At 36.4% G+C, this 26390-nt stretch overlaps 4 protein-coding genes across 4 annotated transcripts; 2 read left to right on the top strand and 2 right to left on the bottom strand.

Annotated features, from left to right (window-relative positions):
• Positions 1 to 353: 353 nt before the first annotated feature.
• Positions 354 to 10355, bottom strand: LOC131782552 (uncharacterized). Its single transcript, XM_059099294.2, has 15 exons — positions 9917 to 10355; positions 9030 to 9072; positions 8230 to 8388; positions 7354 to 7429; positions 7045 to 7126; positions 6408 to 6476; positions 6024 to 6172; positions 5473 to 5576; positions 4724 to 4758; positions 4187 to 4330; positions 3227 to 3357; positions 2654 to 2702; positions 2319 to 2373; positions 2113 to 2148; positions 354 to 626 (listed from the first exon to the last, which is right to left on the bottom strand). The coding sequence occupies exons 1-15, from the start codon at positions 10148 to 10150 to the stop codon at positions 460 to 462; spliced, it is 1533 nt and encodes a 510-aa protein (XP_058955277.2). The 5' UTR covers positions 10151 to 10355; the 3' UTR covers positions 354 to 459.
• Positions 10356 to 10514: 159 nt separating this feature from the next.
• On the top strand, positions 10515 to 14390 carry LOC131782565 (CDP-diacylglycerol--inositol 3-phosphatidyltransferase-like). The gene is made up of 7 exons (XM_059099311.2): positions 10515 to 10657; positions 10927 to 11022; positions 11297 to 11352; positions 12069 to 12125; positions 12197 to 12317; positions 12644 to 12810; positions 13404 to 14390. Exons 1-7 carry the CDS (start codon positions 10600 to 10602, stop codon positions 13500 to 13502), a joined length of 654 nt encoding a protein of 217 aa, XP_058955294.1. The 5' UTR covers positions 10515 to 10599; the 3' UTR covers positions 13503 to 14390.
• Positions 14391 to 14477: 87 nt separating this feature from the next.
• On the top strand, positions 14478 to 15927 carry LOC131782465 (serine/threonine-protein phosphatase 1-like). The gene has a single exon (XM_059099195.2). It carries the CDS (start codon positions 14478 to 14480, stop codon positions 15330 to 15332), a length of 855 nt encoding a protein of 284 aa, XP_058955178.1. The 3' UTR covers positions 15333 to 15927.
• A 2077-nt stretch (positions 15928 to 18004) lies between these two features.
• LOC131782464 (protein dispatched homolog 1) lies at positions 18005 to 26180 on the bottom strand. Its single transcript, XM_059099193.2, has 4 exons — positions 26044 to 26180; positions 22918 to 23056; positions 19945 to 22579; positions 18005 to 19596 (listed from the first exon to the last, which is right to left on the bottom strand). The coding sequence occupies exons 1-4, from the start codon at positions 26073 to 26075 to the stop codon at positions 19340 to 19342; spliced, it is 3063 nt and encodes a 1020-aa protein (XP_058955176.2). The 5' UTR covers positions 26076 to 26180; the 3' UTR covers positions 18005 to 19339.
• Between the last annotated feature and the right edge of the window lie 210 nt (positions 26181 to 26390).

The following is a 26390-nucleotide window of genomic DNA, read 5'->3' as shown; positions in this document are numbered from 1 at the left end:
TTGTTGATGAATTATGTCACAAACGAATCTCCCCTTCCAGTGGCTCACAACTTCTTCTCTATCTTGAAGGTAAAAGTTGAGAGACTGTGGAATCTAGTTACACAGGAATGACACTGGCTTTGATCAGTTCACTTTGCAAACTCTTTAATGTTGACGTTTGTGGACCCCTAGCATCTAATTTTGGCTCAATCACCCCCAAATGACAAGGTTACAAGAATAAAATTATCACTACCTAAAGAAACTTGATTGTCAAATTATCCTTGACAGAACCTAAGGAAATGTATAGAGTACAGTTGGGAGAAAATGCAAGCTGATGTAATGGTGTAAACAATGAAATCAACCCACACAGCAGATACAACAAAAAGGCTTGTGATACAAACACCAAACCATTTATTTCAGCCAGAGAGAGCCTTCTGAGTTGGACACAACTTTTCCTTAGTTAACATATTTTCAGCCATACTAAGATGATGGGTTCTTGTGATATTTAAGGACATCTTTGTACTGTGATGGAGCCTTGTCAGACTGTGCTTGGTGCCATTCTGACCACACATCAGATGATAACTCTGCCAGACGTTTCTTACGCCTTATTTCTATAAACCTCTGCTCAAGCTTGTCGGCTATTAAAGCTGCAAGAAAAGATGGATGTAATGAGTTCTGTTAACTTTGCAACATTAGAAAATGAAAATCAAATCATGATTACCACTGAGAAGTGGGAGGTGAAGTGGGCAAATTGCCACAGCACTTGATTTTAGGGGAAGGTCATTGAGTTGTAGTCTTGGGAAAGATTCTATACTCTGACAGTACCCTCTCTACTAAGGATGTTGCTGACCTACCGTAATTTTCGGTCGATTACCCGCACGGCCGATTACCCGCACCGGCCGATTATTGCATACGGCGAAAAAAAAAGTCAACGGATTACCCGCACGTTGTTATTCAACTTTTTCGGTGGCGAAAACGTGACATTAAGGCGATACATTTCAGTCTTTCGATTCAGACATGTGCACAATTCTGTGTCAATATTAGCTTATACTTTATTGATTGATTATTGCTGCTGCTCTATTACCGATTTCATCGATCGGCAAGAGTTATTACTCTAAGCTTATAATCAAACGTAAAACTGTGACGTGGGCGTTTCACAGCAGGCATTTTAACTTAATTGGTGACTCGTGGATACACTTATCGCGAATGATCGAGGTTTATAATTCTTATTCAGTCAGTTACCTTTTTATAGCATGTAGGAGCGTAATGAGCAATATCCATTGTTCATTTGTCGTTAAAATACTTTTTCAGCGCGAAATTAGTTAAGTTTCGCACCTATTATTTTCAACATTCTGGTGATGCATTTGGGATTTAAAATTACTGTCGGCAATTTCTCAAAAAAATCGATATCTCCTGTTCTACTGGGCCTAACAAGTCCCTTAAAACGGGAAAATTCTCTTTAGCTCAAGCTAGTGAAAACTGGAAATTTGTTACTGATGCGCCGGATATCCTTAGATTATTTTTGTCACCATCAAGGTTTTGTTTTCACGCGTGCCGATAAAAATTTGTTTGTCACGCAACTAATTATGCGTGAAATAAACTCGAGTTGGCATCATGTTTTCGTGCCGCTTTGTGGCACTTTTGATACAATAAAATTCATTTGAGAGGTGGAAACGCAGGTAGGTGAGAAATTTTTTCAATTCAACTTCCAGAAGAATTTAAAATTGTCACATAACCCGCACCTCCCTATTACCCGCAGTGGCGCGGATTTAATGCAAAATCAACAGATTACCCGCGGGTAATCGACCGGAAATTACGGTACCAGGGAAACTTGACAAAACAAGGGGGGAGGGGGGGGAAGGACTTGTAATGGACTAAAATGCCATCCAGGGGTAAGGAGGGTAGCTATAATACTCATGGTTACTTTATGCTGTGGAAAACCAGATAAGTTTTGTGCTGCAGGTCAGTTGGCTGGAGAGGACTTAACCTTTTTTTTTTTTTTCCTTTTTTTCTTTTTCAATGAGAAGGAGAGGGGATACCCCTGTCATGATCTGTTATCTCACACCTTTCTTTGCAACTTGATATACAAACTGTTATTTAAAAGTACCCTAAAACTATAAAAAAAAAACATACTTTCTCTGCAGTGTGTAACAGTAAATGACACAGGGCCTGAAAAAGAAAAAAAAGAGGATTTTACTGTTAATTATTTACAGCTTGTGACAAAAAGGTCTGAGAAGCCAGCTTGTAAACATATTACCTATCACAAGCTTACTATTCCACCTGCCTTTTTCTTTTGATTACATCATTAGTGAATACCACAATTCATTACATTATCTCACCTGAAACAGATTTCAAAAGCTTCACAACACGCTTGTGATCAAGTCCTTCCACACTCTAAACAAAAGACAAAACATTAAGAGGAATTCAGTGTGATCACTATACCCCAAAACTCAAAGAGAAATACACATTAGTTCCACTGTTTCTCAGTAGAGCAAGAAACATATAGCTACCATTCTGTTCAGTTGACTAACAAAAACAAACCCCAGATTTCAATTTAACCCCATTTATCAATTTGCTAGAAAGTTTTCTGCCTGATGCAGTCTTCTTTCCATTTCATTATGCCAACTAAAAAATAATGATAATCAATAACAAGAGTAGTTATTATTTTACTTACTCTGTCATTTATGGCAAGAATTTTATCTCCAACCTTAAGTCCTCCATGTCTACAAAAAAAGACGTGAAAAAAATAAAAAACCTTCTCCTTGGAAAAAAAAAAAAAAGGCAACAACAATTCTTTGACATGACATGACCTGCTGACTTGTGGCTTTTTATCCTTGATTTACTTTTTCAGTTCATTTTAAGCAATAAACTTGATAATTAAAAGAGATTCTGGTAGATTAGATGGGGCTACTCCAACTTGTAAATCAAGACAACACTCCTTTCTACTAGAAAATGTGTCCAAAACCATGAGAGCTACCTCAATTAACCTTTTAACTCCTCACAGTGAGTAGCATCTTATTTCTCCTTTTAATCATTAGACATCATGGGTGAAACAAACACAAGAGTAAAGGAAATTATCAATAGCTGAAGAAGCTCTGGATTGTTCAACAAATTCTCCTTGTCAGCACTATAGGATATGTGCAGAGACCAGCAAGGAGAATCTGCCTGATGATATTAGGGTGAAAAGGGTAAATACTCATTTTGTTATTGGTATAATTACCATGTTTAAACAAAGAAGTATACTCACTTGTCCGCAATACTGTCTTTCACTATGTGAGATATAAACACTGGTGACATGTAATAACACTCAAGAAACTTGTCTGTCTGTTTTTTCTTCATCTCTCCTCCCCTTATGTGGAATCCAAAACTGTCATTTTCCTGATAAGACAAAAACAAGAAGTGTCATTTAAAACCCTTTCCATTAATGCGCTCATTTGCCTGTGATTGGCATTTATAATTACCACTCCCTTTGTCCAAAACCCACATGATTGTTAACCCTTCAACTCTCATGAATGACCAAGACAGAATTTCTCCTTACAATATCAATACAATATCAACTGGATTAGTGATGAGAAAAAAGAAAAATACCAATTTGGGATTAGATGATCCATAGCTAAATTCTCTGAACTAACACTATGAGAATTGTACAGTTGATAGTAAGGAGAATGACAAATTTGATCTGGGAGTAAAAGGGTTAAGACCAGTTTCCTTTCAATAAGTATCAGAAACAGAGTTATACTTTCAGTTTCCTTTATTACCTCACAATTGTAAAGAATCTGACCCTTTCTCTACCAAGATCTTTAAATCACTTCTTCATTCTGTCTCCCATACCATTCTTACGGTATTAACTCTGAGAATTTATAATTGAATCAAACAATATCCCTAAACTAATGCTGTACTATCTTCTTACAACTTAAAAATAAATAGACATCATGAGGAGAAACTTCTTTTCTGTCACCCCTAGAGATGAAAGCATTACCATGGTCTGCTGAAGTTTCAGACAGAATAATGATGAATCTAATCAACAAGGATGCAAAAACTCTCTGGAACACCACTGGAAGTTTGTTTTCAATCATACAATTTATCAAAAATTTAAAACCAGTTTCAAGAAAAAAAGTATTAAATGGTTTTAGCAATGCTATCAAAAACCACTAACAATAATCTGACTTAGGTTACAAACATTACAACCCAAATTTTTAAAGCGTACCTTCTCCAACTCAACTACTCTCTGTTCAGCAACAGTCAAACCAAGATCAATATTTTCTTCTTTTACAAAATCATCCCCATCAAGAGCTAACTGAAACTTGTTGAATTCATCAGGATAGTGATCTAGTAAAGCCCTCTGACATGCCTGGAGTGAAAAATAAATGGAGGATTAAATATAGAATTGCTTAGATATAGAATTTTTCTTTTCATGAACAACTCAATATTTCACTCAATCGCTTTGCTCACTTGTGGGATATTGAGTTGAACATGAAAAGAGAAAATTAATTCTGTGTCAAAAAGCAACCATGTGTTCTTTTGTTTCCTTTATAAACACACTTTTCTCAGTGCTAGAAATACTTGTAAAACACCACAGTTTATAGAATAAAATGTCCTAACTTCTTTACTCATATGATCTGATTGGTTAATTAATAGATTAGATTATATTCTAACTTGCCATATTAGATGTAAAATGCTCATTATCTTACGCAATGTAATCTGTGCAAGAATGACTTAGTTGTTTGATACAAACTCAGTTTACCTTTTTCTCTGCTGATACAAGTGAGTGGCAGACACCTAGAGACACAAATGTTATTCAAAATCATGAACACAGCATGTCTGAATCCTGTTTGGTCACGTGATATTTTAGAGAATGATAGCATTTACATCTATTTTACCATGTCCATAGTTATTTAGCACCATTAATCCTTGAACTCCCAAGATCTGATTGCTAATTCTCCCATCACACTGCTACAAATTTCCTTGTAAATTAGTTTCAAGAATTTGGTGTTACATCAAGATAACAGCTTCTACCCAACAAGTTTGATTATTCTCATTACCTATTTGTTGGCTAATGTGTGGATATTACAGGGAGAAGTTACATGTTAATCACTACTGGGAGTTAAAGGATTCACACCTGGCAAACAGAAAGGCACTGATTTACTGATCACAACTTGGTTAAGCAGAGAAGGAAAAGACACCAATGGGCAAGATACATCTAGGGAGGAATCAGTGAGTGACAGGATTACATTGCAGCTCTAAAAGCCACACAGCGTCATAATGAGCAAGTAATCACAACCCAAGAACAAAACCTGGAAGTTGCACTTCTTTGTGGAGAAGTAAACAGGGAGATTTTAACCAGAATGACTTATTAATTCGTTAAAAGTACATCTTTCATCAACACATCAACCAAACCTAAAATTTACAAACAAAACAGAAGCTAAAGAGACATTAAATGACAGTCACTTTCACTGACTGAAAACTGAAAGACTGTCCTGACAAGAGTCTTACCTTTCCCTAAAATTTCCCTATTTTCACCCCTTGTCACAATGACACCATAGATGAATGGGTTGTTCACATTATACTTGGACTTGCTTTTCTCTTGGAAATCAAGTCTGGGGATAAAAAATTATTTTCTTTAAATTAAACTTACAAATGATTCACTATTACCAACATCTTAATATCAATAGTAGGGTTTCTCTGATTCAAATGGGAAGACTGGATCATAAATAAGCAAAAGTTAGAACAGATAGCTTTTATCTCCTGGTTTCATTTTCTTCGTAACTTATTCAATGTATTTTAGCAATACCCCATTAGCTTGTATGTTTTGTTCAACCAGTTCAGGTCTCAAAGGAATTTCTAGGTTCTTCTTTCATAAAATTTGCCCACGTTTGCTTACAAATAAGTGGAAATTTGAAAGAATGGCAACTCTCAGCAGTCTTATCACATGACTTGAAATAGAAATTATGAGTACAATTATACCAGTTGTAAGTTAATCATAATGTGGTAACATAACTTCAATGTTTGATTCAAGGGTGATATTGTATGGAGAAATTACTTACTTTACTTTTAAAGGAAAGTATCCCTTTTCAACAGATATTTGCTGAAGAATGAACTTGGGGTGTTGGAGTTTCACCATCTCTTCAACCTTCTCTTTAGTTAGCTCAGGTATAAGATGAGTCTTCACGAATGCATCTGCATTCTTAGGACTCTAATAAAGAAGAAAATCTTCAAAATAGGAGAATTTCCTACATCACCATATCTCACTTTGGAAAATAAATATGTCTTTATCATTAACTTATCACTTATATCCATTTAGAGATTAGATATTCGAAAAATTTTGTGTGTGCTTAAAACATCTGAAAGGCTTATTACCCAATAAACCAACAGAAACTGTGGCCAACTGTTTAGAAAACTTAACATGTTACACAAAATCCATCACTGACCTGATGAGTATAAACTACTCCCACCAGAGCAAGCACAGTTTGTCTCTGCATCAGTTCTTTAGATTGTCGCTAAACATAAAAAAGTAAAGGTGTCATTGTGCATCCACAAGATTTATTAACCCATGTACTCCCAAGATTTCATTAGTAATTCTCCTTTTTGTCTGCTATACAATTCTTATGATATTAGTTTGAAGAACTTGGTTTTTGATATATTTTTCTCTGTTCTTGTCACTCGTCTACTCAATATTTCACTTAGGGTTTAGGGTTAGGGTTAGGAGAAATTCTGTCTTGGTCACTTATGGGAATTAAAAGGGTTAAGACAAGCACTATACAACAGAAATAATACAAAAGAACAAAGACGGGTGTTGAATGATTGAAAAAAGAAATGCCTTTGCTAGGAGCTATATATGCATTTTAGGTCACATAAGTTCAACATATTTATCCCCAAAAGACACAGTCTGATTGGGTTATCAAACCTCCAACAACTAAGAGCTTAGGGATAGAAAACTAGAAAGTAAAATAAGAGTGAACGTCTGCAGCACAAGATATCTTAAGTGGTTCACAACTATCTTCTTATGGAAGTAGACAAATCAGTCAGTAGAGATTAGTATTGAACTGAGTCAGATTTTACACTCACATAGTAGAGAGTTTTTTGCATAATGTCCCATTCTACTGCCTTTTGCATTATAAAATCTTCTAAAAAACTGTTCTGTAGATCCCTGAGACCAAATCAAAACACAATTAAGAGGGTATAATGATCAATCTGTATCTGTAAATTAACTAAGAAGATATTCAAATTAAGCAATACAAAGGAAACATAAATGTTGTAAGGACTCCAAACTCTTAATCATATTACATGATGGTGATTTAAATGTTAAATAAATGTGCTAATTTGACAGATTGTGTTGATTTAAGAGCACAAGCAAGTGATATATCTTACCCTTACCAAATCTCTGCAGCTGAAAGTTGAGGAAAGTTTTCAAACAGGTACTCAGTGAAGCTCTTTCTTGCAGTTTGTGCTCCTATAAATTGGATAGTGAGCTTGTTATTATAGATCCATAGTCTTTATCGCATTAACCCTTTACACCCTAACATCAGCATACATGTTCTCCATACTGTTCTCTATATTACCTAATGTGCTGACAAGGAGAATATAATTAACATTCATGACAGGGCGTGAAATTGCGCCTAATACAGGCGCCAATGTGACTAAATTTTTCACTTTGGCGACCAAATCCTGAAAGTTAGTCGCCAAATTGGCGACTAGAACATTTCATTATAACCTTACCAAGAGATATAGAGAATTTTAAAAATTTGCAAAGATAAATCTACGGCAAACTTCCTCATTAAGTTTGTTTCCAAAACGTAGCACATGTATCTCGATCGATAACTAGACACCATCTTGGATTTAGATAAGCCTGAACGTTGTATATCATCCATCCTACTGTCCAATTTGTAGCACGTTAAAGATCTTTTCCCTAACTTGATTTTGGAGGGCCTATCTAGAACGCTGACAGCGTAAAGAAAGATTTTGTTTGTCTTTGAAAATGGCGACCAACTTTTTTTGAATTAGCTACCACTTTGAAGAATTTAGGAGCCAAGTGGCTATCAGAAAAAAAAGTTAATTTCACGCCCTGCATGAGCTTTTTGAGTTGGGGATTGTTACCTTATTCTCCTGCTCTTTATGTGTAATTAAGGGGTGATCTTGTTGGGAGAAATTAGATGCTAATCACTCTTAGGGGTCAAAGGGTTAAAGCAACTTACTGCATCTTTGTATTTATAGACAAAACAATGGAAGTGTTTCATCAGTGTTGAGTCTTACCAATAAAAGCAAGCTTTTCATTAAATCCAAATGACCCTGATAGTTTGTCGGCATTTTGTAGAAGGAATGACTCATGAGTGAATGCTGCTAAAAGATTTCTTTCTTCTGAAATATCCACATTGAGCTGAGTGGCAAATTTGACAATATTTTCCCTGAAAGCTAAAGAAAAATGGGATCAACAACAGTCAACTGATAACAACCAAGGGTTAATCTTGGTTTAGGGGAGGGGAGTTGCTTAGATACTGACATTGATCCACAAAGTCACACAGTTAAAACATTGACATTTACTGTGATTCAAATGTTTTAATCCAGTATGATTTTTTTATTTCTTTGCACTGTGTCCATCAACAGAATTTAGTACAAAGGAGGTAAAATTTTAATTGTAATAACCATATCATGGCAGAATTGCAGGGTTACTGATATTATTTCATTGTGCTATTTTGAACAATTGGCCTCAAATTACATTGAATCTCACCATTTAATGAAAATGTCTTAATACTCCCAAAAAATCACATAATTCAAGAAGGGATTAGAGTGAACTCTTATAAAAAAATTTTACAAAACTCAATGTTATTTCAAAGTGATTTACATCAAAAAGCCTTGTAGTGCTTAAAAGGGATACACTATCATGATCTTAAGACTTGGTTGATTGTATCACAAAATAAACCCATCTTGATAATTTACCTAAACATGAAAATTTTTTTCCTGTAACAAAAACAACAAACTATACTCCTTTATTCAAGACTGAAGGATATGATTTAATTTGTCAAATATGGTCCAGACAAAATTTGTGTTATTACCTTTGTTTGTCAGAGGGACTTTGCTTTGTTGGACCTTTGCCTCCTTCATAAAGAAAAAAAGAAAAAATAATAATTTAAAGTTAAGAAGAGCAGTTAAGGACCACTTGATTGTGATTTCTGATGATTCCTTAAATTTTTAGTCTTCCATACCATAACACCTTGCACACAGACAAAAACTAGGTACAAATCAGTTATAAGAGTATGGTAGAAAGTTTAAATGATATGAACCTAGTATGAGATGTAATCAATACTAGGAAATTTCATAACATTTAAGACATAACAAATAGTTTAGTCCAGCATATTAACAAAGAGGTCCAAACTTAAGAAACTCATCCTGATTTCTATAACACAAAGTATATTTCCATTTCTCCAGGATGTGAGGCCACTGAGTCCATCACTAGTTACATCCCAATATTTCATCAGCCTTCCCTGGAAATTTTTCATTACTCATTTACACTGAACGCCATCTAAACTGCCATATGGGTGCTCAAAGGTTATAACCCAAAAAAGGAACAACACTAGGAGTCTTAAAAACATGAGGATTAAGAGTTGAGGATAGTGAGTTATCTATCATTTAAATCAACTAATGATCAAAAGTCTATGCACTTAGGCTTTTGTACCATTGAAATTTCACCCTGTTGTGTGTATTTTAAATGTCTAAAATATTGTTTTTAAAGTGGATACCTTATTCTAGATCTGGAATCCCAAAATGTCACCTTCTCCCTACCAACCCCTCCCAACCCCTCCTTCCTCCCCAGTCCCCCTTCCCTTAGGTCAAGTTTGGAACATTAGGGAACATCTTACATGTTTCCAGGGTTAAATACCTTGATTACTTTTCATTATCTTATATCCCGTTCGAGCTAAATATCATTGAGATTATCACGTACCGGAGGATACACTTCACTTGATGTAGAATACCGCAATACAGATGACATCTTCGGATCCGATATTTTGCATAAAATGCTTCTCTGTTTTAGACATGAAATACCGCAACAAACACACCGTGAAGATGACACACTTTGTGAAGATAATTTGTACAGATAGTCACTTTTAAATCTCCACGTAAATGAAGTTCTAAACAATGGTAAAACGTTTCTTGTCTGACCAATAACACCGCTCATTGTGATCAGCTGTGATAGTGGACACTGGTGTCAAAAAGTTTCCAGCAGCTTGAGGTAAAAGCTCTTAAACTGACCGCACTTAATTTTGATAGGAAAACAAACACTTCCAACCAAAGGCAAATATTCCGACAGTAATTTCGCAAAGTTACGAGTAGAAATCCATGGTTCCTTCATTGTAGCTTGGCCGCCATGATGATGCCAACCATACACGTGAGGAGACTGTTCGTACCCAGTCTCTACTCCATTTCTGAGATCCTCTAGCCTCTACTTCAAGCCGAGGGTAAAGGATTTTCGACTTCCGGTTAATTTTCACTTTTTCACACTAAAAGATTGGAACCTAGCCTCATTTTCAAGCAGATGGTTCCTGGCACACTCGACAGCGGCTTTGTTATGTCACCGACCAAAGAAAGGGATAAATCTCAGCTGACTATGCTGGTGCACGTGAAATCATGGATGATTTAATATGCAGAAGAGAAAATGTCCTCCTTTTCATACCCAACTTAATAGGTAAGACATGTTTGTCTTCCGTATTACATCCAAGTGGATGCTTGGATTCTTACTTGGTTTAGAGCATTACTTCTTGTAGCTAGTAAAACTAATTTAATTAAATATTTGATATAGGCTGATATACCAGCCCGATGAATAATTGGAGCTGAATTAACAGCAAAAAAGGCTGAATTAGTCACCTGATTGATTGCAAATATGCAGACTGAAATGCATAGGACACACTTTGACACAAATTTCAGTTCACAAGCACAAATGTTTTAATTCCAAAGGGTATGTGCGGGTTATCCTTTTATTTGCATCGTGGATCTTCTTCAACAATCCAGTCCTTTTCCTGTGCTTTTACACAGCTTCAGTCTTGCTGGATGGTGAGTGTGGTAACTAAATTTTTCTGTAATAACAATTTGCATTAAGCCTAAACTTCATGGCTTTTGAATGTGTAGGTAATTGTACTAAGTTATTACAAAACTAGCCTTAGTACACACTGTGTAATTCCTGAGCTTTTAGTGGTCTTTAGGTCATAGTATTACCTCACATACCATGAGCCACAAATATTGCCATAAAAATTGTATTTGATACAATGTTTGTGACAGATTTTGAGATGTGGTTTGGTAATTTTGGTTATTGTTTCTTTAATTCCAGGTCTAGATGGAATCGTTGCTCGGCAATTGAATCAAACATCAGCATTTGGAGCATGGGTACTTACCATACTTTTCTTTGCTTGGAACTTAGGATAATTCTATTTGTAGTTGTTTATTTCTTCCACAGAGTATTTCCTGATGTGATCAACAAGCACCAAAGTGTGATTCCTTGAATAAGAAGTCTCATTTTGCTTCCAAAGTTACTCCCTTTAGATGGATGGCAGACAGAAAAATCTTGACGAGTTCCCCAAAATTCAACCCTTTGACCCTCTTAGAGTGACTAACATCTAATTTCTCCTTACAATATCACTCCTGAATCAGACGTTAAGGTCACAAGGATAAAGGAAATGATCACCAACTAAATAATTTCTTGATTGTTAAACAAATCCTCTTCATCAGCACTTTGGGAAATGTATAGAAAACAGTATGGAGAATAGAGATACTGATGTTAGGGTGCAAAGAGCTAGCAATGGATGATCACAGCTTAGTGATACTGACCTCCCTGTTAAAAGGGTCTCAGCAACCTATCAACAATCAGTAATCAAAGTTTACCCAACAGTTTAATATGCACCAATGGTGCATAACAATGGTGCAACTAGGTGTGGTAGAGTTGGGTCTCTACCACACCTGTTAATATAGTGATTTTTAGAATTTCAAGTTCCTTGGTCAAGCCTTAGGTTCAACCTGTGATTAAAGCCCCTCATTTGGAGGTAGGAAAAAAATGACAGCAAGTGTTGTGGTCTAAATATAATTTTATGTGATTTCTTTTTAAGTTGGATGTTGCTACAGACAATCTCGGCAGAGGAATGCTTTGGACCTTGCTTTATAAGGTAAAATACTTCTAACCATTTATAGCTAATCACTGGGAGATTTATTTAATTGTCTGCATTCTTTTTAACAGTGGGGGTACTTTATCAGTGCAGTGGAGTGGATGGTATTTGTGTGTACACATTCACTTGGAGCACATTGGAAGAGTGCTCAATCCAACCCACCTTCATGGGTTCAACTTGTTATGGCTAAAGGTTTGTTATGACAGTTATTAATTAACTTTGTGCTTTAATCATTAGGTGAAGTCTTTCCATCACTCAACTGTTACAATCAATTATTATTAATAGCATTAGCCCGTAATGACAATCCATGGTAAAACTTTAAAAATGTGCCTTTTGTTTAAATATCTTTTATGACTCCCAGCTTCTATGGTTACAGTAGTAATGAAACTAATGAAACAATAAATTACATTTAAAAGTGCTATCAGAATGTTTGTTTTGAGGTATAGATTAGGTTTAGCAAAGAAATCTAGTTACAAAAAAAAAACTGAAATAAATGAAGGTTAAGGTTTCTTTCTCAGGATTTAAAACACCTGCAGGAGCATTTGCAATCTGTGGCCTTCATGGGCTCCCTGTGTGGTTGTATGGTATGAATAAACACATGTGGTCACCATTCATGTCACATCACTTACAGTTGGGAGTCACTGGAATTTTAGTGTCTGGTAGAGCCTTGTGCATGGGAGTTGAGGTAAGAGTAGTTGCAACTGATAACAATTACCTCACACAGGAGCTTCGTAGACAAACTCAGAAACTGATCAACTGGCCAACTGGTTGACTGACTGACTTATCAACCTAATGGCTGAGCAATCAATGTTTGACCAACAGAATACTGACTCAGTGACTGAATGACTGAACAACCCATCAACTGACCAATCAACTGAATAACTGACTTACTGATCAGCTGACTGGCTGGCTGACCAATTGACTGACTGACTGACTGACTGCCCAGCTGACCAGCTTACTGACTGACTAAATGGCTGACTCACTCCCTCACTCCCTCACTCCCTGACTTGCTGACTGACCTACCAACCAACCGACTGACTGACTAACTGACTGACTGATCAACTAAAATGAAAATTAACTGAAATAGGAAGATTCCCAATATAATTTTCAATTGTGTCAATGTCGTATCTCAACCTTAAATTACTACTCAACCAATTTCAGTGTAGAAATAGCTGAGGGACAAAAAGCTGGTTCAATGTTGTGACTCAGTAATGATTTATTAATGTGCTAGAATGGTTATGTCAATGAGTAAATGGTACTTTGATAATGTTTTAACAGGTTTGGTTTATTACAAGTCACATTAAAGATTTACTGGCAGATCATGAACAAAAAAGGCCCTTATCAAATACAGAACCCATGATGGAAGACACTGATTAAAGATGCATGCTATCTTGAAATCTGTCATGCCAGCTGGTGGCATTTAAAGATAGCTTTTTCATCCTGAAATTCTTAAAAAATTCAGCACTAATAAAAACTGAGCATTTTGTACCTTTCTTATCACTGAATTATTCTAGGAATTGTAAGTATTTTTTCTGATCATAAAAGTTTCCACCTAGGGACATTTTAACATATATCAAATACTGAAGATGTAGCTAAATGAAGCCCAAATAACTATGACTGAAAAAGAGGTGCAAACTTTGAATATGAAACCCAGAGCCTCACATAACAATGATAAAAGTTCCTAGTTATCAATTGAAATTATTTTATATTTATCAGTAGACTATTATTTGCCACATGAATTCTTTCATATATGGCTGAGATCTTTTAAAATTATTTTATTGATTAATTTGCATGTCACTTCATCTTCTTTCCCTCATTATCATGTGGAAATAAATTACATTAAACGTGTCCACAAGTCTAGGAAGGCTAATAAAAAAACAAGTCAAAGAGTAACAACAAGCCTCTTCGGCTGTCAATGTGAGATGTCTCTACAGTGAAAAGAAAAACATCCCAGAAATCAAACTATACTATTAAATAAGACAGAAAAAATGTGCTCTATGGTAGACTCACAAGTCTGTAGTTGTTTTATTAACCTGTATCCTGCAAGTAGGCCCTCATGGTATATCTTTGCCCACAAAGTAAGCTATTCAAGGCCTTGAGAAAAGGCAGATTAGGAGAGATCTACAAGGGATCTGGCACTAATAGTGGAATTCAGAAAATTTGTAAGGGGGTTGAGCTTTTCGCTTCATCTCGACGAGAATTAACGTTTTACTCTACTGCTGCCACTTGAGTATTAAAACAGTAATAAAACGTGATCATATTCAAGTATAGTGTACTCTGCTGATCTTACCTTGACAGGACATTTGAAGGTTAGATACACAACGTGATACATCGATTGAAAATGGCGGAAGTATGGCTGGGTTTATGAATATTGTACTAAAATTCCTTGTTGATCATTTGGACAAGGTCGGGCTAATTTATAAGAGAGATATTGGATCTTTCTTAAGCTACAAGGTTGGTAAAGGTCACAAAACAACACTGCCTCCATCAAAGTCTCATGTTACGATAAATCCGCAATTTCTCGAGGGCAAGAGAGTTCTGTTCGTCGGGGATGTCCATGGCTGTTTTGACGAACTGCAAGAGCTGTACAATGAATGTACAGATCCCAGCAAGGAAACTCTGTTAATTTTCGTGGGTGATCTCGTGTTTAAAGGACCTAAGACTCTAGAAGTTATACGTTTTGTTAGAGAGACAGGCTCGTTTTCCGTCAGAGGGAATCATGAACAATCTATTTTAACCGAAATCCTTCACAAAAGAAGAAACGAACCTGTGCGAGAGAAACGCAAGTTTGTGTACGATTTGACTCAAGAGGACGAAGATTTCTTGCAAAATCTACCTTTCACGATAAGTGTACCTTCATTCAATGTCCTAGTGGTTCATGGCGGACTGCTGCCGGGAATACCTGTACAACAACAAGATCCTTTGGGTATGATGTTCATCAGAAACTACATTCCAGAGAAGTTCCAAGGAACAGCAGGAATTGAGGAAGGCTTGCCATGGGCGTCAACGTGGAGTGGTCCTCAGCATGTAGTATTTGGACACGATGCTCGCCGAGGTGTGCAGCAATACAAGTATGCGACTGGGATTGACTCTGGATGTGTGTATGGGAATTATCTGACTGGCATCTTAATAGAAGACGGTATCTGGGCTAATAGGAAATTGGTACAAGTCAAAGCAAAGAAAAAATACACTCTAAAAGAGAGTTGACTTTTGTCGAGCTATACTATTGAGATGTAGAATATGACTTTCTTTTTTCAAGCAGACCAGTGGACCTAAGTACTCAAAAGAGAGACATGATAAGGTTTTACAACAACAATTAAAATTTTACCCAATCACTAATTAAGATTCACATGTTAATGCAAGAGTTTGAAAAGTCTTCTAACCTGTGGTTGGTAGAGAAAGCATAATTTTGATGAGTGAGCGCTCAGTATTTTCCTGGTACAAATCATAACTGCCATCCTTGATTTTTTAACAGCAGGGGAAGGCTAGGAATGGAAAGAATCCTATACCAAGGGAGTGAGAGACAGTCAAAAGGAGGGGGAGGGGGTGAGGCAATAGAAATCTTCTCACCTTCCCTTCCCCTTCCCTTGATGTGCAATATCCTAATAAATCTCCATATTTAGCTCTAACCAAGTTCAATCATTATTTGATCATTTAAAAAAATCAAAGGGCTTTTGGAACCAGCTCATCCATGTTATGGCTTAAGTTTGTATTGATTTCTTGGACTTGATGAATATAGGTACAGTTGAATTTGGTTTACTTGAACTTTCAAGACTTCTGGAATAAATTTTCTTTTATGTTTTGGGCAGTTGTGTGATAAGAAAACTTGTGCATTTGTTGTGATGGGAACTGAAAAAAGGTTGTGTGGGCTGGAGGTGGGATGGGCAGAGGTCATTAGGCAGAGTGTCCTTTTTGTTGGGGTGTGTGTGTGTGTGTGTTTGCAGGGCTGAAGGTGGGCTGCATGGGCATAATCAGGCATCAAATGTTGCTCTTTTGTTTTTAACAAAGCGGCCATTGCATTTGGTTTTTAACAGAGCGGCCACAATCGTTCTTAATAGAATTTCAAGCCTTCACATAGTCTGATTTTCACATATTAATATTTGCGTGGTCACCAAACAGATGAGAGATAAAACAACCAGAAAATTAAACAAATGGCCAGTCACGAGAGCAACGCTTCGCTTTTCCCCAAAAGAATTCGCCGGTTCCTCACGTAAGCCATTAACAATACAAGGCACATGTGAAAATCAGTTTGTGTACACCCCTGAACGTTGAAAATATATCAGGAGGAGAAAAAGGAGAGAAATCCAACCCAGCCAACTATAGACCTATATCTCTTACTTGTGTTGCATCGAAGATCCTCAAGAATATCACGGTCCACAGCTTTATTATGAAACATCTAAACGACCATAACATCTTCACAGACTGTCAGCATGGTTTTAGGGCAAAGAGATCCACAGAGATGCAGCTAATTCTCACCTAAATTACACGACATGGCAAAGGCTATTCAGAGCTCATCTATCCACACGGATTTTGGATTCCATAGTGCTGCAGCGGCTTCCTTAAGAGTCGCCTATGAGGGACCTTGTCGAAAGCTTTGGTAACGTCTAAATGCAGTTCGATGAGCCATTCAAGGAAAAGCTCAATAACCCACGTGCATACACAAGTCTTAAAATAGTGCACTTTTCGGAATTCTCAGAGAGCTCGTCTAAAACTCCTTTCCTTTCATGCACCGTGATCTGTGTGATCTTGGATCACAAATCCAAATCCGGATCCTCCCAAAGGAACGCACCCATAGTTTTCTTTATTTAACTTTTATATCATTATTTTATATGTTGTTATATCTGTATATTATTCATTTACTTATTTTATTTACTTACTTATCTGTTTGCTTTCATTTTTACGGTTGGTGTGATATCTTAACGATTTTACCGACCCAATACATGTAAATGTAAATATTCGTGAAAGATGATCGCGGAAAAACGATTGGGTGACGTTTGGTAAGTTGTAAGAGGACATGTTATCACGTATCTGACGAAAACACAGGATAAATTCTCAGTCTGCATTTTGTAGGTTTGAAAAAAGACTTAGAAAAAATTCAACTTTTTGAGAACAAAGCGAATAGTCCCAAAGGTAATCTATTGTTTGCGCTATTGTTTTCTTTTAACAAAAGACTGTATGCATAATGAAGTATGGGGCTGTGCGGAAACTTTGCCAAGAGCTCCCGCGGACAAGCACAATGATAGGGAATGATTACTTTATACCAACTGAGGACGAACGCAAATGCGCAGCTTACCAATATAGCTGCCTCTGATGCTCCTCTGCTTGGTCACAGCGTGTGTTGAAATGAACCCGCTGCGGGTCCCCTAGGTGTGAAAATTTCGGCTTCTCGATTCAAGTTGCATTTTTAGAAGTTCGGAAATGTAATTTGAGGTTATTATTTTTATTAAACCATACAAACATTTAATTTCTTTCCACGTGAGTTTCTGAGCTTCATCGAAACTAATTTTGACTTTCACTAAGTGGGGAGGGGTAGCATACGAGACTACTTCCGTTCACGGTCCACAATGCAACTTCCGTCTCCGAAATACAACTTCCGTCCACGGTCGACAACTTCCGTCAACATCACCACAATACCTCATTCATTGCTTTCAGCATGAATGATTTAAAAATAGGTTTTTGTTGTTATCTTGGAATTACCCTCTTACAGCATAGCAGATTTGCATAAGATGATGCATCAGATGACAATTGTGACTATGCTAGGTCCTGTGTTACTAAGCCATTTTCTCACATTTGTTAACCTGGATTGAATTTTGGAAGACAAGTTTTGCTCCACAGACATACATACTGACACATGGATAATCCAGCACACTAAAATGGTTAACAACATTTATTCACAAAAATTAAACAAGTCACAATTCTAATCATTATTAAAGCTGCTTTGAACTTTGAAGGTCACATCTTTAATACCCAAAACCAAATCTAGTGAGCTAAATATTAATTCAGTAGGGTTCACACACGTTTTAATATGAAAAATTTAAGACTCTCTCTCTCATTCAAAGCTATGAATCAAATCATGGAGCAAGAGAGCAACTGTCAACATTCTGCCGCAAATTTTATACAGTTTCCTCCACATTTTCCTCTTCTTTTCCAACCTTAAAAATGAATACCAAATAAATAAGTGTGCAAATTTCCAATTTTTGCAATTTTAGCACTTTGTACATAGCCTGCTTGAAATTTTTACATTTATATTTAACGCTCTTTTTTTTATAATAATTTGCATTTAAAGAATTAAAGCCTGCCCAAATCCTTAACAATATAGACAATATTTGTTGTGGCTTACAGGTTTAGAATCCAAATACTTAATTTAAAAATTTGTTTTGACAGCAATCTAACTGATCCCACTTTAAAATATATTTAACTTTACAGAATTTGAGATAACTTAAGAATATAACAATAGGCCAAACAACTAATAACTATAACAAATACATCTAATGTTCTGAAGAGAATATTTTACACCTTATCTAAAGGTTACTCCAGGAAAATAGGAAATATTATTCAATAATTATCAAAGGGCTGCACCAAAGACAGCATTTACTGGATGGTATGGATGGAATATAATAAGATTTTATACTGTACCCATAGCAAAATGGACAGATGTATCAGTTTCCTAAACTAAGACTAACAGAACTGGATTTCAAGACCTGGACAAACTATATGACTGCAATGTCAAATTTTTTAAGTCACCACTTAGCAACCTATCATCATAAAATTGTTGCCAGGAAGCACATTCCATTGAGGGTATTCCTCTCTTCTCGTAACTTTTCAGCTTCAATATGTATGTATTTTGCGAAGAGAAATTCCTTTTTGGTCACTCCTAGGAATGGACAGGTGAGAGCACTCTATGCTCTCATATTTACCACTACTCTCTAAAATTATGGCATCTATGAATATTCTACATGAAAACACACATTACAGCTCTTAACTCTGTTCAATGCCATGAAAGCAGATTTGATTATAGGATCTCTTACTTGACAGAACTTAGCATATGAAGCAACAAGCACATCCTGAAATGTTTATTTGGTGGCAATATCTGTTTCTATTTACTTTATGACACAACTCAGCTTACTAGGATCAACCTGCCTCACAACACCTTTCCAAGATATATAGTAACTAAGGTGTACTTTAGTTTTGCTGTACACTTTAGAGGGATGTCTTTAAAAGGATGTAGTGATGTCTTTAGCTCCTTCCTCTGGTTTAGTTTCTTGCCTTTTCACAGGTTTATTTCGGCGTGAAGAAAAAATGCTGAGGATATGACTAAAGCTCAATTCTGCAAAGTTATTCTTTGGACCAATCACAGAGCAAATAGACAAGAAGCCAAAAGTTGAAAAAAGCCAACTGAAGACCATAACCAACATTAGGAACTGTCCAAGCTGAAAGTATGCTAAGACTGTGGCTGGCATCATCATCACACCTAAATTATACAAAAGTGCAACTGTTAGACTTGATATTCACTGATCAGCATATTTAGAATATGAACTTGTTGATTGAGTTAGCTCAAGCCAGAATGGAGATGATTTTGTTTAAGACCTCAAACCAAATATTTTCTAGTCCAGCCCCACCCAGCTCAGTTGGTTCCTATTTTGTGTGATGCTGAGCTTCCTGTTTCTTCCTTTCTTTTCCCTTTTTTTTTCATTCTTATTTTTATAATGTTTTGAATAAGAGATAAAGGAAACTTTACAGTTCATATGATAATAGTAATAAAAAAAACTTCTTCAAGATTTAACCTTTAAGATAATCATCGTAACTAGGAATTGCCTACCTGTGAAAAATGTTGTAAGAGCGGCCATTGTTATGGCAGATCCAATGTGCTTCAAAGAGTAACGCACCCTGCTATTTCTCTGACTTTTGTCTGGTGCAAGTCTGTAAGCCACACCATAATGCATTGTGAAATCAATGGACAGACCCACTGCAACTGACACCACAATGGACTCTAAAATATTCAATTGCCAGCCAGCCAGCACAAGACTCCCAATGGTTATGGAAATAATTCCAATGATGGTAATGATTGCGTAGATGCTGATTAAGATGTTGAGGGTTGTAAGCAGCATGACTCCAAACGATACAGCCACAGAGATTCCCAAAGAAGAGTATGTTCCTTCTGACAGTCCCATCTGCAGAGCATAGAAGTCTAAGTTCCAGCATCCTACCCATCCATTCTCCAATCCTGTTGGAGCCTTAGCCATTTCTTTGTCAAACCAATCTGTCACTTTCTTCCAGAAGTCATCCATAACAGTAAAGCTGGTGGTAAATGATTGAACTGTGATTATTTGCAAATGAAAACCAATCACTTTCCCTTGTTGGTCAAACAAAAGCCTAACTCCAGTAGAATTAGGCATGAATAAAGCTGTTCTCAAACAGCCCTCTGCAGTATCAGCTGGAAATGGAAAACTAGCATTAACCCCACAACATGCTGTTTTTGGTGAGGTACAAGCTTTAATGAATGCTTCTATAGGGCATGTATCACCTGAAGGAAAAGTTACAAAAAATGGTTGCTTTTCAATGGACTGACACAAGTAACGGAGGAAATTTTGACCAGCTGGACTGAACAGATTTGATTTATCAAAGCTTTCATCCAGTTGTAGGGTGCCATAGTCATCTGGGTTAAGATGATTTCCATTATCTTCAAGTTTTATTCCCCAGAACAGTTCCAGCCACATCCCACCACTTTGCTGCGAACTGGTGAATCTAAAGTAGCTTTTATAGTTTAAGTAATAATTTTCAAGTGGATGGGATGAACTAAACACCTGGAAGTCACTTGTATTTGGCAGCTGCAGACCTGGTTTAACAAAATTAACACATAGAAATCCAACTGTAAGACACGCTAACAGGGCAATCCATACATAACGTAACTTGATCACTGCTTTTGGTAGCCAATCTTCAAACACCTTTGAACTTGCTGTTTTGAAAAAACTTGTGGCTGATATTAACAAAGAACATGGAAAGTCAATGACTTGCAGAAAACAAATGCTTCCCTCATTTTGCTTGACAGGACTGTTAACAACAGACTTCATGACGTTTCTCTCTGACATGTTCTGTGCTATTGGTGCCCCAGTCTTAGGAGACTGAACTTCATCAAGATCACAAGATTCATCAGGGACTACCTCCAAGCTTGAATGTCCATCTTTGTACTTCAACACCCACTTCTCATGCAAAGCCACAACAGCTGGGAAATATGTTATCATCAGCAAGTAATTTGTCAAGATGGATGTACCGGCAAACAGTCCAAACAACCTAACAGCAGTGATGGAGGAAGATGCTCCTGCGAAAAATGCTGATGCTGTCGTCAAGCTTGTGACAAGCATGGAGAGGGCAGCATAACGCAAGGTCTTCAATGTCAGCTGCATGATGTTTGCACAAGGGTTAGCAGCAAGTGTCTGTCTCCATATGTCATAATACACAAAAGCATCATCTGCTCCAATGCCCACCAAAAACACCAGTGTGGTAACATTCAGAAATGGAAAGAAGTCTATTTTGAAGACCATTGTGTAAAGAAAATATGAAAGACCAATTGCATAAATAATGCAAAAAAGGCCGGTGAAAGTGAGAATGAAAGAACCCAAGAAAAACCACATAATAAGAAAAACAATAATCATGGCAAGAGCAGGGTATATGACTTCAGTGAGAAGCTTAATTTGAAAAAGATCAAACTTATAGCTCCCAAACCAATAAGAGGCAAGTTTCACCCCATCTCTTTCAGGAACACCATCTTTTAGCTCCAAATACAACTCATCATATACATCATATAAGTCATAACCAGATACTTGTGGGAAAGATGTTGTATATTTCAGAAACATATCATTGGATGGACTCATCTCATTATCTGTTAGAAACTGGAAAATATTATACACAGCATTGTGTTTGGTGCAATTAGCTGGGACGCCCTCACAGCTGGAAGTGGCACAAGATCCCTTCAAACTTTGTTTCACAAAGTAAGGGTGGCACTGAAGCAACAAATTCTTGACGTATAAAACATCCTGATCAGTTATGTCTCGACATGTTGTGCGGTTACTAAGCAAGGCAATATAATTTCCCAGAGAATAGCTTGAGTAACACTTTGTTGTTTTTCCATCATAAATGCTGAGACAGTATTGTGCATATAAAGAGCTGGCACTCAAAATAGAATTCTCTATTTCACAAACATCTTTGAGCTTGCTGGATACTAACAAGTTTTCATCGCCACCTGATGCCTCAAAAATGAACATCATTCTTACATGAACATACCTATTAAGTTCATCAGATGGCAAAGGAGGTTCAAGAGAACTTTGAGTTGAGTTTCTCTTTACAGATGATGAGACATTGTTCTGCTGGCCTCCTCTTTGTGATAGAGGAGATTCATAAAAATTTTTTATTGTCACCATCTTGTTACTCAGTTTTGTACCTCTTGGTTCAAAACCCTTGAACAAAAACAAGTAAAAGAGAGAAACAATCAATCATACATGCAAAGTAAAAACAAAAGGGCTACAGTCACAAAGTGACACATAATGACTGACCAAACTTATCCTATAACCTATAAAAGTGACTGGCTTCTTATTTCTCCTTATAGTGTTACTCTTGAATCCAACATAAAGGCCATGAGAAAAGAAAATGATCACCAATTCAAGTAACTCCTGATTGTCAAACAAATGTGCCTTGTAAGCACCATAGGTGATGTAAAGAGACATGGATATTAAAATTTGGGTGTATAGGGTTAATAAAAACTTATGTGAGACAAAATTAATACATTTGTTCCTACCTTTGTTGGGCTGCTAAAGTCAGGCAATGGACTGCCTCCCAGTGATGGAAAAACTGACACCGAAATAAGGATAATAACAGTGAATGGAATAAACAGCGCCAGGCACAGAGCTATGGCATCGTGCTTTGTAAACTTGGGTCTGAAAAACAAAACTAAGTCACTAAAGTATTTGGAAGTATTAACCCTTTCAATCCCATAAGTGACCAAGACAGAATTTTTCCTAACAATATCAATACAAAATCAAGCAGAAAACATCAATTAGGTGATTATTACATGATCCAATTGCAAATTCTCAGAACATCTTAATATTGGATGCCACAGTCAGTAAAGAGAATCACTGACAAGATCTTGAGATTGAAAAGGTTAAACAGGAAGTGTTGTGAAGATTGCCAATTGGAATATATAACTAGACACAACAATTTTGTCCCTTCTCCTACTTATCAGAAAGAAAGTATGAAACAGAAATATTAAAAAAATATTAATTTATAGTAATGAGATTCCTTTTCCACAACAAAGAATCTACAAAAATTTGCCTTGCTCACTACATGAGGGTCCCCAATAGGTTTTTCAGGACCTGGGATCAGGCTTATTTGAAGGCAGGGATCCGGGAACTTAGAGGAAGAAGGGAGCAAGATGTGGTGTTGTTAATAATAATAATAATAATACAAAAACTTCTATAGCACCCTATTCTAGAGCTCTAAGGCACTTTACAATAAAATGTTTAAATTTGAAAAATACTAGAGCAAAACTACAAATTAAAATATCGCTTAAAAAGATAAGTTTTAAGATTGCTCTTAAAAGATGTAAGATTTTAATTACATTTTATATTCTCTGGAAGATTATTTCAAAGTTTAGGGGGTGCAGACCAAAAAAGCATGATCACCATAAAATTTTTAACCTCGATCTAGGTGTTACTAACAAGTTCCTGGCTGATGATTATAAATTCCTAGGTGGCTTGTAAGTTTGCAACAAATCACAAATATAGCTAGGACCTAAATCATTTAAAGATTTGTTATAATGAATGGGACACATGAATTGACAATTTTGAGGGGTGCGATTTGGCTTACAATTATTTAAATGCCATTAGAACCAGTAAGTCTGTTGGCAAGAATTTATGAAGAAATTGATCTACACGAAAGTCCAAAAAAACCTAGCCATTTATTGGGGATCATGTTTCTGTCCCCACAAAACGTAATGCACTCCCCTAGAAACTCCTGTGTGGGAGGCTAAAAAGAGCCACACAAAGCTTTGTCATGACAGTCTTATCTGCACACATGACATGTCATGCACTTTTGCTCTCATTGCAACCCATAGGTGATATCTGGACATTCTGAGCCTTTCCCTGTCCTCTGGAAGTGACCTTTTATTTCTTGGTGACCGACCATTGTAACAATCAGAAAAAAATAAGAATATTTTGCTCTGTGAAGATGTTGGCTTCTCTCTAAAGCGATGAATCAAATGACGTTGACAAAATGCCTTATGGTAAGAAAATATTTCAATAAATCAATGCTGGTTGAGAGAATTATTGCCCATCAAAAAGGGCCTTTTTTAAGTTGAGGCAATGGACTAGGAATAAATTTTATGATTGGAATCGAGATTTGATTGAGAGAAAATTTAAATCGGTATTCTGGGATCGAAGAACCCCATTGGGAACCCTCATACATGTGCTATGTAACTCAGTTGGTAGAAACTGAAAAGCACAGGTTCAACGTCTGCTAAAGACTAAATTGCTTCAAGCCTCTATTTTGTTTCCTCTTTAACCAATCGCCAACAAGTTTAAGTTCAAGCTTACGCTCAACTTCACATAATTTACAAAGATTAGGTCATGATTATACAGTACAGGAACCAGAAATATAGACTCGTATTTCAAAAAGGCAATATTATTAAAGTAACTTACAGTAAAACCAATGTTGACAAACGACAGTGTTCTACTATTGTTAGTTCAGCTTGTAATCGACAAAATATACTCAAAGCTGAACTAGCTGTTGGGCAACATTATGGCGCTTCTTGAGTTAATGGGTATTTTTTTTAATCAACAGTTTGAATTTGCGAATTTATAGCAAATGCTCTGTGGGATTCAGCAATTGACGATCGATTCTCATCGATTTCGTATAGGAAATTTCGTGATTTATGGGCACGAGTGATGTTTTGAAAGTTCTCAAAATTGCACGAGCCGTAGGCGAGTGCAATTTGAGAACTTTCAAAACATCACGAGTGACCATAAATCACGAAATGCACGAGCAGGTACATACAATTTTTTATTTATCATATTCTCGACAAAATTACTCCATCGGTGTTTCCATGGCAACTTCTCCGTATTGCACTCTATAACCTCTATTGCACTCTATAACCTATTTATGCATTCATCATTGACCAATCAGAAACGCGATATTTTGTTGAGTATATAATAAAGTCCAATATTAAGCGCCTTGATTTACAAACAAGTCTTACACGATAATACTTGGATAATATTGTAAAATAAACCAAATAAAAAACTTTCCTAAACCGTATTTTCGAGAAAAATAAACCTCCACTGCTAGAACGAATCATAATGAGAAAGTATTAGTATTAGTATAGTTGTTGTGAGCGATATCGGCCATCGAATGCTTGCAAAACTAATAAAAATTGAAAGAACAGGAAAACCCGCTGAAGCATAAACTTGTTCTTCGTATATTAAACCAAAACTCAAGTAGAACTTTACCTTGAATTGGACGAACAAGCAACTTTAGCGCTTCTTGAGTTAATGGGTATTTTTTAATCAACAGTTTGAATTCGCGAATTTATAGCAAATGCTCTGTGGGATTCAGCAATTGACGATCGATTCTCATCGATTTCAGTCCAATATTAAGCGCCTTGACTTACAAACAAGTCTTACACGATAATACTTGGATAATATTGTAAAATAAACCAAATAAAAAACTTTCCTAAACCATATTTTCGAGAAAAATAAACCTCCATTGCTAGAATGAATCATAATGAGAAAGTATTAGTATTAGTATAGTTGTTGTGAGCGATATCGGCCAACGAATGCTTGCCAAAATAATAAAAATTCGAAAGAACAGGAAAACCCGCTGAAGCATAAACTTGTTCTTCGTATATCAAACCAAAACCCAAGTAGAACTTTACCTTGAATTGGACGAACAAGCAACTTTGACCATTTTGTTCAAAGTCTCGTATTAATTAAAATCCGAGGAGTTCTTCCGCAAATAGATCAGGCCCTCTGTTCGTTTTACTGCTTGATGCGTTGTTGCACCGAAGTGAGAACCTACGTCTCGGGGACTGGGGCGAGGAAATGCTCAAAACCACCTTTCCGCCGCAAATTCTTGCGTTTCCACGTGAGACACTAGCCACCCACGCGATTTTTCTGTTATTTTTTTCTGTTTTATGTAATGAAGATTTCAATTTTGATTTCGCAATTTCGAACGCTAAAGTAAAGCAAACCTTAATCACGGAGATATTAGTTTCTAAACCTT

Source organism: Pocillopora verrucosa, chromosome 2 (assembly GCF_036669915.1).
Source record: "Pocillopora verrucosa isolate sample1 chromosome 2, ASM3666991v2, whole genome shotgun sequence".
Taxonomy (NCBI): Eukaryota; Metazoa; Cnidaria; class Anthozoa; order Scleractinia; family Pocilloporidae; genus Pocillopora; species Pocillopora verrucosa.
This window is presented reverse-complemented; position numbering and strand designations above follow the sequence as displayed.